The sequence below is a fragment of the Cyprinodon variegatus genome, unplaced genomic scaffold (assembly GCF_000732505.1).
Source record: "Cyprinodon variegatus isolate N-32 unplaced genomic scaffold, C_variegatus-1.0 Scaffold72, whole genome shotgun sequence".
NCBI classification, from domain to species: domain Eukaryota; kingdom Metazoa; phylum Chordata; class Actinopteri; order Cyprinodontiformes; family Cyprinodontidae; genus Cyprinodon; species Cyprinodon variegatus.
The window spans coordinates 241,381-251,569 of NW_015150525.1; the positions used below are offsets into that span (position 1 = coordinate 241,381).

General features: G+C 40.3%; 1 protein-coding gene across 2 annotated transcripts; it reads left to right on the top strand.

Moving 5' to 3' along the window:
- Nucleotides 1-955: 955 nt before the first annotated feature.
- On the top strand, nucleotides 956-9,924 carry mdm4 (MDM4, p53 regulator). 2 transcript variants are annotated; one of them, XM_015372461.1, is made up of 11 exons: nucleotides 956-1,120; nucleotides 1,495-1,582; nucleotides 1,665-1,739; nucleotides 3,973-4,106; nucleotides 4,184-4,230; nucleotides 4,669-4,733; nucleotides 6,342-6,438; nucleotides 6,515-6,675; nucleotides 7,633-7,824; nucleotides 9,127-9,195; nucleotides 9,288-9,924. In XM_015372461.1, exons 2-11 carry the CDS (start codon nucleotides 1,511-1,513, stop codon nucleotides 9,855-9,857), a joined length of 1,482 nt encoding a protein of 493 aa, XP_015227947.1. In that variant the 5' UTR covers nucleotides 956-1,120; nucleotides 1,495-1,510; the 3' UTR covers nucleotides 9,858-9,924. The 2 variants fall into 2 exon arrangements, with proteins under 2 accessions (XP_015227947.1, XP_015227948.1); XM_015372462.1 differs by having other exon boundaries at nucleotides 957-1,120; nucleotides 7,648-7,824.
- The last annotated feature ends 265 nt before the right edge of the window (nucleotides 9,925-10,189 follow it).

The following is a 10,189-nucleotide window of genomic DNA, read 5'->3' on the forward strand; positions in this document are numbered from 1 at the left end:
TTAGGTCTGTTCTAGAAGATATCGACAGCAAATTAATTTTAAAGGAGGAACAGAGAAACGCGATCAAGGCATTTGTTGAAAAGAAAGATGTTTTTGGCGTCCTTCCTACGGGATTCGGCAAAAGTTTAATTTATCAGCTGGCTCCCTTGGTCGCTTAACATACGTCACGCACTCCGTTGCTCTTATTGGTTGTAGGTCTATCCAATTGAGTGCAGAGGCATTTTTTTTTTTCCTGGTTCGTTCGAAACACGCCCCATAATCACAGCTCTATGGAGCATCATATTCTGATTAGAATTGAGTAGGACTACATCAGGCTAAAAAATCACACCATCTGGCGGAAAATCGCCAGGCTTTGTCAAATCACGCGACTTTTTCAAATCACGCAAGAATGTGTACAAAACAACAAAAATGGCGCCGGCAACGCTTCTGGGTCGTTTTCATCGAATGTCAGTGATTTTAAAGTAATTTTGAATGATAATTTTTATTTTTTTGCGATCATTGTTCTTGCCCGGCGGGCAAATGCAATGAAATTTGTACTCTCCCGACAATAAAAACTACTTGCCCCAGGAGATCGGGCAATGGTTAACATCGAGCCCTGCTTTGTACTCATCAGTTTTCCTCATATAGCTGAATATTGACTTATTTTTGTAAGAAATGTATTTTTTATTCTAAATAATGCATTCAATAGGGGAAAATTATCATTATAAATTTGTGTCAAAGAAAGAAGTGTTTCTAAAGAATTTCTGATAGTTGAATTGGTATTTTTTCTACGTTGGGATAACAGAGGATGACTAGATACATTTGAAACGATTTAATTTGGCAAAATATTCCCCCAAAATATTCCAAAATAAGGTTTTGCTGTGCAAAACCTTATTTTGAGTTTTTTTGCTGTGCATAACCTTATTTTGAACAGCAGAGGGCACTACATCCCATCTACGTGGCCGGAAGTTAAACTTCATTTTAAAGCAGAAGTTCATTAACCGTCACTTTTATTTAGCACTAGCTAGCGTTAAACACTCGTCAAATATAATTGCTGTTCAATTTAATGGACTAGCTGTTTAAGGTGGCCGTCTGGAAATAAACTAATGAAGAAGATGTGAAGTAATGCAGACTCCAAACGGTGAGATATTTGTGTTGAAGGTATTTGTTTTATCTGTAGCTAGCCGCCTACACAGCTAATGTTAGCGTAGCAGCTACGGCTGATGCTAAAGGTAGAAAAGAATCAATTGATGTCATTCAGCTCTCCGGTTTATAGAGGCGCTTAAGTAGTGTAATATTTTCCTTCTATAAACGGTTTTTGTTGTTCGTTTAATACTGCGGCCTGCAAAAGACAATGATGGGTTAGGTGGTGAAACGATGCTTTCCACGCTGATGTCTAAAAGTAGGGCACTGAAACAGGGTTTATTATATAAAATGATTATATTGATGGTGTATAATGTGGTAGAATTGTCTGGAGTTGCAGGTATACATGCCCATGGTTACATTTTGTTTCAGGTTTAGCTGTTTTACTATGAGCTCCCTGTCGGCCCAGCCTCAGGCTTCAAGCTCGTCATGCAGGACGCTTCCAGGAGAGGGTAATCAGGTACAAATAATGAAATCCTGACATCATATAGTTTAGTTATTGTTAAACTCATACTAAAGCAACCCTTTGTTCTCTTGTTCAGATGAAACCTAAAGCCCCTCTTCTGCAGATCTTGCGTGTGGCTGGAGCAAAGGAGGATGTATTCACTCTCAAAGAGGTGAGCTGCCTGATCAGATGTGAATAATCAGCTGACTTTTGCAGCCTGGCTAACTTGTAAAAGCACCAAAGGGATGGCAGGATGTTCTGTTATTTAAAAGGAGTGGGTATTTGAATTTAAATCGATAGAAACTCAGTTTCTTTTTGGGACAGTTTGGGTTGCATTATGTTGTAGGTGTGTCAACATTCCTTCTGCAACAGTGAGGACCCAGCTGCCCTGCACATTCCTGAAAGTAGGGGTGTAAATCACACCCATCATGGCGATTCGATTCAGTATAATTTTCCTGATCCAACCATTCGATTATTTTCGATATTCAAGAATACACTTCGATTCGTTGTTTATTTATTTTTTCCATAAGGGCTAGATAACGTTTTAAATTTCAAATAAATCAATGAAAGCTGTAATATCGTTATGCATTTTATTTGAGAAACGACAGCAAATAACAGAAGTAGCAAAGTTGTACTGCACCTATGCCTATGAAACCCTCATTCCATGAAAAATAATAATGCCTTTGTTATATAGTCTAAAAGGCCTTGCATCAAAAAATACTGCAAGCAGAAAGAGGGTAGTGGCTAAAGGAAGCAAGGTAGAAGGGCAAAATAGGTTTAGCGCCACCGCAGCATGGTAGTCAGAATTACATCCAGGAGCAAATGGATAAAAAATAATCTTGCAGACGTGTCGATGCATCGGATCGGGAAACTCATTGCTTTAAAGATTAATATCCAGAGATAAACAAGGCTTTGGATGCTTAATCAATATGCAGACTGCATTCCATGAGGTGCAAATTCTGTGTTTACTTATCGAAAGGGTTTGTTTATTTATTCTTTTTTAAGGAGCTGGTAACCAGAAATAATTTAGTGTATTTAATTTTCTGTTAAAGGGGAATTGGTGATGGTTTATAGGGCTAATAGTATCTACAGCAGCTCCTGCTGTCTTGGATTGCCATGAATCCAGATTAGCTGGTTGACTTTTACTATTACAGTTAGAAAGGAGTTGGTCTAGAAGCAATTTGAAGTAGGGCTGTGAATAAAGAATCAAGTTTCTGAATCTGAATTGATTCTCGTTTATTTCTAAAGATCGAGTCATATAACCAAAAACTGATGAAATTATAGCTTTTTTCGCTGACACCATCAACTACCATAGCTTTGAATGTCAATATAATGCTACTATCAATATGTTGCAAACCTATAGAGCCAAAAAAAAAAAAATGTAATACCAGCGATCAAGTTTGAGATCAGTACAGATCTGTTGGAAAAGAATCGATTCTAGATCTTGAATTCTTTAAAGTCGTAGGGGAACCATAGTTAAATGTCAAATCTGGCTTAAACATGTATATAAATGTTCTCTTTATCAGACCACATTGTTCTTAAATGTTAGAAAATTTCAATAAATAAAAAAATCCTGTCTTAAAATCTGTTTTTTTTTTCTCCATCATCTTAAGCAGGCCAGTTTGTTATACGTCAGCTTGTACACCTAAATTAGGCCAATCATTTATCAACAGTCATCATTCGGTCATAGCATCTTGATTAATATATTGCAGCTAATGTATGCAATGGATGAAATAAGAAATAACAATCATTTACTTTACCAACGTCCCAGTGTTCACGGGGATGGACGTCTGTGTCCTCAGCAGGCGTAGAGCTAACAGAACTGGCAGCGTTGTGAGGCAAGGGCTCAAACATGTACGGCTGGAAGCCTTCTACACCAAGCCAAGCTTCGGCTGCCCTGGCGTCCTCATCCACAACATCTTCATCCCCGCTTTCCTCCTCTGAATAAAAAAATGGATGACGTAGGAGACTCGTCCACGACCTCCGACACTAAACTCTCCTCCTCTCGCATGTTTCCGCTGTCCATAGCGTTCCTTGACAGTGTCGTTTCTAAGTCACCAATTTAGTGCTACTTGGTCCCAATAGAATTTTCCATTGGGAACCTACTAGCGCTAAGTTGCTAACTGATTAGCAAGATGCTTCCGACAAACCGGCCACAATCAAACTTGCTACGAACCTTCCGCCACAACAATCCCGCCCTCTTGATGTACGGCCGATCACATTCACTTTATTCACTTGTGTAAAGTCGTGCACCACTCGGGAGAATTCGGAAATGCAATGTTAGAACGCCCGTTTCCCTACGACTTTAAATTAATACCCAGCTTTAAGTTTATCCACTTTGAACATCTGATTATTTAAAAAAGGGGGAAAAAAATCGACAGGTGTTTTCCTTTTAATTTGTTCAGGTGATGCACTATCTGGGTCAGTACATCATGGGGAGGCAGCTATATGACAAGCAACGGCAGCACATAGTCCACTGCCAGGATGATCCTCTGGGGGAGCTTCTGGAAGTTGAAAGCTTCTCTGTCAAAAATCCGAGGTATTTATTGTCGCCTATACGTGCATGAAAAGCTGTTTACAATTTGACAGAAGCTAATCCTAAATGTGATTTTGCAGCCCGGTGTATGAAATGCTGAAGAAGTACCTCATTGTGCTTGGCTGTGGTAAGTTTTTACTTTATCTGGTGGCTTAATCTGATTTAAAATATATATATATATATATATATATAAATGAATAAGAAAGTTGGCTTGCTTCAACATGTTTTTTACATTCCACTGAATTAAATGAAAATCTGTAATTCTTTGTCATTTTATTCTTTTTAATGGACTCCTGTTTTACTTGCAAGAGTATATCTGGGAACTTTTAGATTGTAAATATTGTTTCCTCCTGGAAAAAGAGAGTAAACACATTTGAGCTTTAACAACATATGAGGAGATAGTGAGTTTCTTTTTTCCTCTGGCCAAGAAGAGGAGTTTCCAGCCTTTCCAATCCAGCAAAGAGACTCCACATGTCTAAAGGCCGTAGTGAGAGAGAGTGTATTCTGGTATAATTAAAAGGGGGGATGTCCTTTTGTCTGTTACTATGTCTCATCTGAAATGCAGACGCTGCAGAGAATCTTTCTGTGGGCCGTGAGTGTGTAGATGGCGGAGTGGAGGATCGTGGTCAGGTAAAGCCGAAGCATGGTGCTCAGGAGAAACAGAGACCCTCAGACTTTATCCACCTCACTGCACACAACACTCACAAGCAAGAGCCAATTGAATTGCAGAATTTCTGCTCAGATGTTCCAATTTTTTTTAACAAGATGATTTCTAAAATATTGCCTTTTACTATTTGAGTTAAATTAAAAGGGATTTCCTTCTGCTTGTGTGCACTGAGGCAGGTGAGAAACGGTCTGCTGTCTTCGTTTGGTGTACATCTGTACAGAGTGGCACCGTCTCTGTACACCCCATCCTTGGTTTGGTCTGGTGGGGTTTTTTCCATCACTGTTTTTGTGACCCACCAGCTCCACCCAGTGGATGGGGCGGGGCAGAGTCACTGTCTCTGTCTGTCTCAGAGTTCTCTTCTCTGCTTCAGTTTGGAGGATCTCAGCTCCTAATCAGTCACAGGCCTAATACCTCGAAATCTATTCATCTGCCCACCTGCTCCTGTTTGACCTTCTATCTGTTCTCCATCAAATCTCATTTAAATCCTTTTCCCTACTTCTTTATTAATCTGAGGTCACCTTCTTTTAGTTGCACAACTAAAGGGATTTATCTATTTGGAGTTGCTGCATGGTTTGATCAAACTTGGAATATGTTTGGAAGGGGTTTCTTATGGCTTCTCTATTTTCATGCAGCTAAACCATGCAGCTATGAATGTCTTTTTTTTTTCTAACTTTATCAGAAATTTGTTGCTGTTCATTGTCTGTCCTGTTTCTGTAGAAGATTATTAGTTTTACGCCAATGCCATTTTTTGCCCCTGATACCGATACCTGGCTGTGCAGTAGGGATGGGAATCGAAAACCGGTTCCTGTTCAGAACCGGTTCAATGTGTTCCAATTCATAAGAACTGTTTGGCAGCTCGCTTAATGATTCTCTTAACGATTCCAGGCAGCACCAGAGCCTAGCGCTGGGCAGCACAACTTGCATCATGATTTTTACGCAAGGTACGCTCATGGCATTCAGTAAGCAAGTATGACGTGACCAGGCGTAAGTCTAGAAAAGCAAAAAAAAAGAGGTTAAAGCAATCAAAAGCTTGGCTTCATTTCAAGGAAGAGAAAGATGGCAACAAGGTGCTTTGCAATCATTGCAAAGTGGCAATTACATCCACAGGAGGAAATGAGTCCAACATGCAGAAACACCTGGGTTCACAACATGGCATACATTTTATTGAATGCCATGTTTTTAATGCTTCTGGACAGAAGCTAAAGTTACGGGCCCGGACAATGGTATCGGTATCGTTGCAAAACTTAAGATATACATTTAAATGAGAACAATAACTACAAATGGCAAGCAGTGCTGCTAGAGCAATAGCAAGATGTTTATTGATATTTTAATTAGTGCCCTGGGTTTTTCACCTTCTTTCTTCTAACAATTACTGCTTTAATTCAGGGATTAATTCAAATAATGAATAAAGCCTTTTCTGGTTTCTTCCTAAATCCCCTGCCTTATGCCTTTTTGCACCACCTCTCCATTATTTAAGGCCAATCTTGAAAAGGAGCTGTGATACCTCCAAGTATCCAGTTATCGTTCTGTGGTATAATGTCTCTCCCCCCCCATGTTTTTCTCCTATTTAGATGTGTGAGGGTGTGGTTAAAGCAGGAGTGGCGGCCAGAAGCGATGGGCCTCTTCTGCCGACCCCCTCTCAAAGACGACCTCGTGATCCAGACGACGGTGAGTGAGCGGCATCAGAACGCTTCAGCTGGAGCCGCCTCAGAAAGCAGAATTCAACTGTTCAAAACCTCTGCAGAGTCCCTGGACGGCCTCCCACGATCAGCCTGCAAACGGCCCAAACTTGACGTCAGTCTGGAAGAGTGGGACCTCTCTGGTCTGCCCTGGTGGTTTCTGGGTAATCTCCGTAACAACTACAGCCGCAGGAGCAATGGCTCCACTGACATCCATACAAACCAAGTAAGAAAACTCAAAGAAATGTGCAGGAAAAGCTTCCCAGCATTTCTCAACTTGATAAATTGGCTTAGCACTTAAAATTTATGTTGAATAATAATTCCTGAGAAGAAAACATGTCCAATATTAAGGACAGTTGAAAAAAAAAATAAAAATCTTGTTGTTTTTTTTTATTTTTTTATTTGGAAACTAAAAAACCTTTTTTTTTTTTCCAAGCAGTAAATTAAAAACAATTCCCTAACATGATATTTATGTCTTCGATAAGCTGCGCTCTGTCTCTAAAATGTGGGATTTGATATTTAACTGATACATGTTGATCAAAACGTCCAGATTAGGGCCGGGCGATAAAGCCAAAGCTTCTATTACGATATGTGTTCATTACGGTTGATGTATATTTTTGTGTGTTTTTTTTTTTTTTTTTTTTTTTTTTTTGTAAAACCTACATTTCTAAGATCAAGACTTCAGAACAGCATCCATATTTAAAGTTTTGAAGTCGTGTTCAATATATAAGGTTCATTCACAACATCACTATCTACATGTGAGAGAGCAGTAACTGCATTAAGGCGTTTTATTAACTAAATTAAAGGCATGCCGTGTAACTTATGGCCACTGGGGGCGCTAGATCTGTAACTGCCCATATTAATACTTCTACTAAACTTAGAAAATAATAACGTATGTTTGGGGAAAAAGAAGCTCAAGGTGGAGAAAAAGCTAGAGAATGGAAAAAAATTCAAATTTCAGCAAAAGTGGCTGGAAAACAAGGTATTCGGGACATGGCTGCAGCCATATTTATATATATGAGAGTCATGGGTACTTGTTGATGGAATTAAACTTATTTCTAAGAGCATTAAAAGCATTGAAATAGAGTGACTCATTCCTGTATAGACCCTGTTCTTTATGTTTATTGCATATCTGACGACTAATCTTATCTGGCAGTGGGTGGTAGTCTGACTGATGAATCAGCTGTCTCTTGCACAGGAGGAGGACACGGCCATCGTTTCAGACACCACCGAGGACTTGTGGATTCTGACAGAGGGAGAGAGCGAACAGGTTAGCGTGGAGATGAAGGAAGCTGCCTTGGAAGAGGGAAGTGGAGGAGAAGAAGGTTCTCTGGATGATGACTATGGAGGAAAGGAGGAAAAATCAGACAAAGAGGTAATGGAACATTCACTGTAGACCAGAGTCTTCCACCTGTGGATCTTTAGAAATCCCACACTGTCACTTCATCGCTTTGACTAAAACATGATAAAAAGCTGTTTTTTTTTCTTTTGAAAAGAAATAATAATAAATGCAGGTTTTAGTGTCTTTTTTTCCTATTCACTAACTGGATTATGGAAAATATATTGACTAAATATATCAGCAATATTTGTTTTTTTAGCTTTTCAAGTGGAGATAAAAAAAATGTAAATAATTTTCACAAATTTCAGCCACTGATTAAAAATGTATTACATCTCTTTTTGCAAGTTTTTTCCCCCCCTTGGTTTTAAACCTTAAATATGAAATAGCACAGTGATTATTTAAAAAGGACAAATTTCCTCTGATAGATCTTTTATTAAAAATCAGTTTTCTTTCTTTTTTTAAAGTCATGTAATTTTTGTGCCACTAACCAGTTTTATTAGCCGTAGTGAAGTCAGAAATAATTTTGAATTGTAAAGGGAGCAGAGCCCAAATCAACACCCTACCGACCCATTCCTCATTTTAGCCTAAGATCGACTCTTTAATTCCATTAATCCAACATTTTATTTATCCCATTAGTCACAAGAGGATTTTTTTTAAAGGTTTTCATCTTGAGATGTTTTCTTAGATGGCATCTGCAAGCAACAGGCTGGATGTCTTTTTTTTTTAAAGCAGGGAAACTGATAAGAACACAAGATAGAGGGAAATGCAAATTATTTTATGACACTAACATATGAAAATAGAAGACACAACAAAACAGTTGAGGGCTGCTTATACTCCCGCAGCAGAGTGTCGCAGTGAGCTTGTTGCAGATGTTTTTGATTCCACGCCACAACACAACAAGGACAATCATGAACTAGCTGGGATCTAGATACCGCCGAGGCTTTGAGGAAGTGGGTGCAAGTTAGTGCGACGGCGGAGGGACATGAGGACGAAAAGATTGGGGATCCAGGTGAAAAAAGGGTCCCAGCGTTCTCGCGCACCTCGCTCTTCTAGCTGGTCCATCTTTACGAGTCGTTTTCCACAATGGCGGTCATCCAAACAAAACAAGCAGTAAGGTACCAAACAGGAAATGTGAATAGTGTACAGCGGATGTAGATTTGACCAATCAGAGGCCTCCTGTCTGCATCACTGTCTGAGGTCACCTACAGTTCTGGAGAGGTGCAGCAGAGTGTCTGTGTAAGGGGCGGGGCACATTTGCATTCACTGCGACACACCTAGACGACCTGATTTCTGAGTGTAAATCAGCCTTTAGATCTTGATTTATTTCTGTATTTCCAGATGCAAGAAGAACCAGATGAAGAGTCTCAGTGTTTGAGTGACGACACTGATACAGAGATCTCCACGCAGGTTTGCATCTCCATGCCAGTTCAGCTTTTTTACATTTGCTGAATAAAAAGTCAAAGAAACACACTTGACTTTGTGTCTGCCTCCTTCCTCAGGACGCATGGCAGTGCACCGAGTGCAGGAAATACAACACACCGCTGCAGCGCTACTGCGTTCGCTGTTGGGCTCTCCGAAAAAACTGGTACAAAGACGTTCCCCGGCTGGCTCACTCTCTTTCTGTCCCAGACATCCCAGCCTGTAGCCTTCTCTCTGCCCACGACGAAGAAGACGACAGCGACGCCGGCATCGACGTCCCAGACTGCAGCAGAACGGTGTCGGACCCCGTCATCCTGCCCTCCCACTCCACAGCTGACCGACCCATTCCCACAGCAGGTATGGGCAAAGGCAAAGGGCCGATGCCTTCTGGCTTCCACCGGGAGGCTCAGCTCTCAGAGGGGGAAAGCCAGGAAAGCCTGGGCATGGAGGTCCAGGATGTTCGGCCGGAGGCGCTGCGGGAGCCCTGCAAGCTGTGTCGAGTGCGTCCTCGTAACGGAAACATTATCCACGGGCGAACGGCTCACCTGCTCACTTGTTTCCCATGTGCACGGAGGCTGCATAAGTTTCAGGCTCCTTGTCCAGGGTGTGGGAAGATTATTCAGAATGTTATTAAGATATTTATCCTCTAAAAAGCACATGAAGGGATCTGTAGGGGTTAGGGACCTAAATAGAAACACAACACACAGATAAACACATTAACCGTTCTCATCTGCAAAAATCAACCAAAATATCCCAAAAACGACAGTTGATAAAGCTTGCCCCTCATTTCTGGGTTTATTCTGCCTCTAAGGTATCGTTGGACGAAAAGGTTTGTAACTAATATGTTCTTTGCTATTTCATTTAAATAAGGGACAAGGTAGAGTTATTTATTTATTTATTGTTGTACACTCATATTTGGCAATTTGAGGTTTTATTTGATCTTATGAAGGTTTTTTTATTTTTATTTTTTTGTACGGCTCCA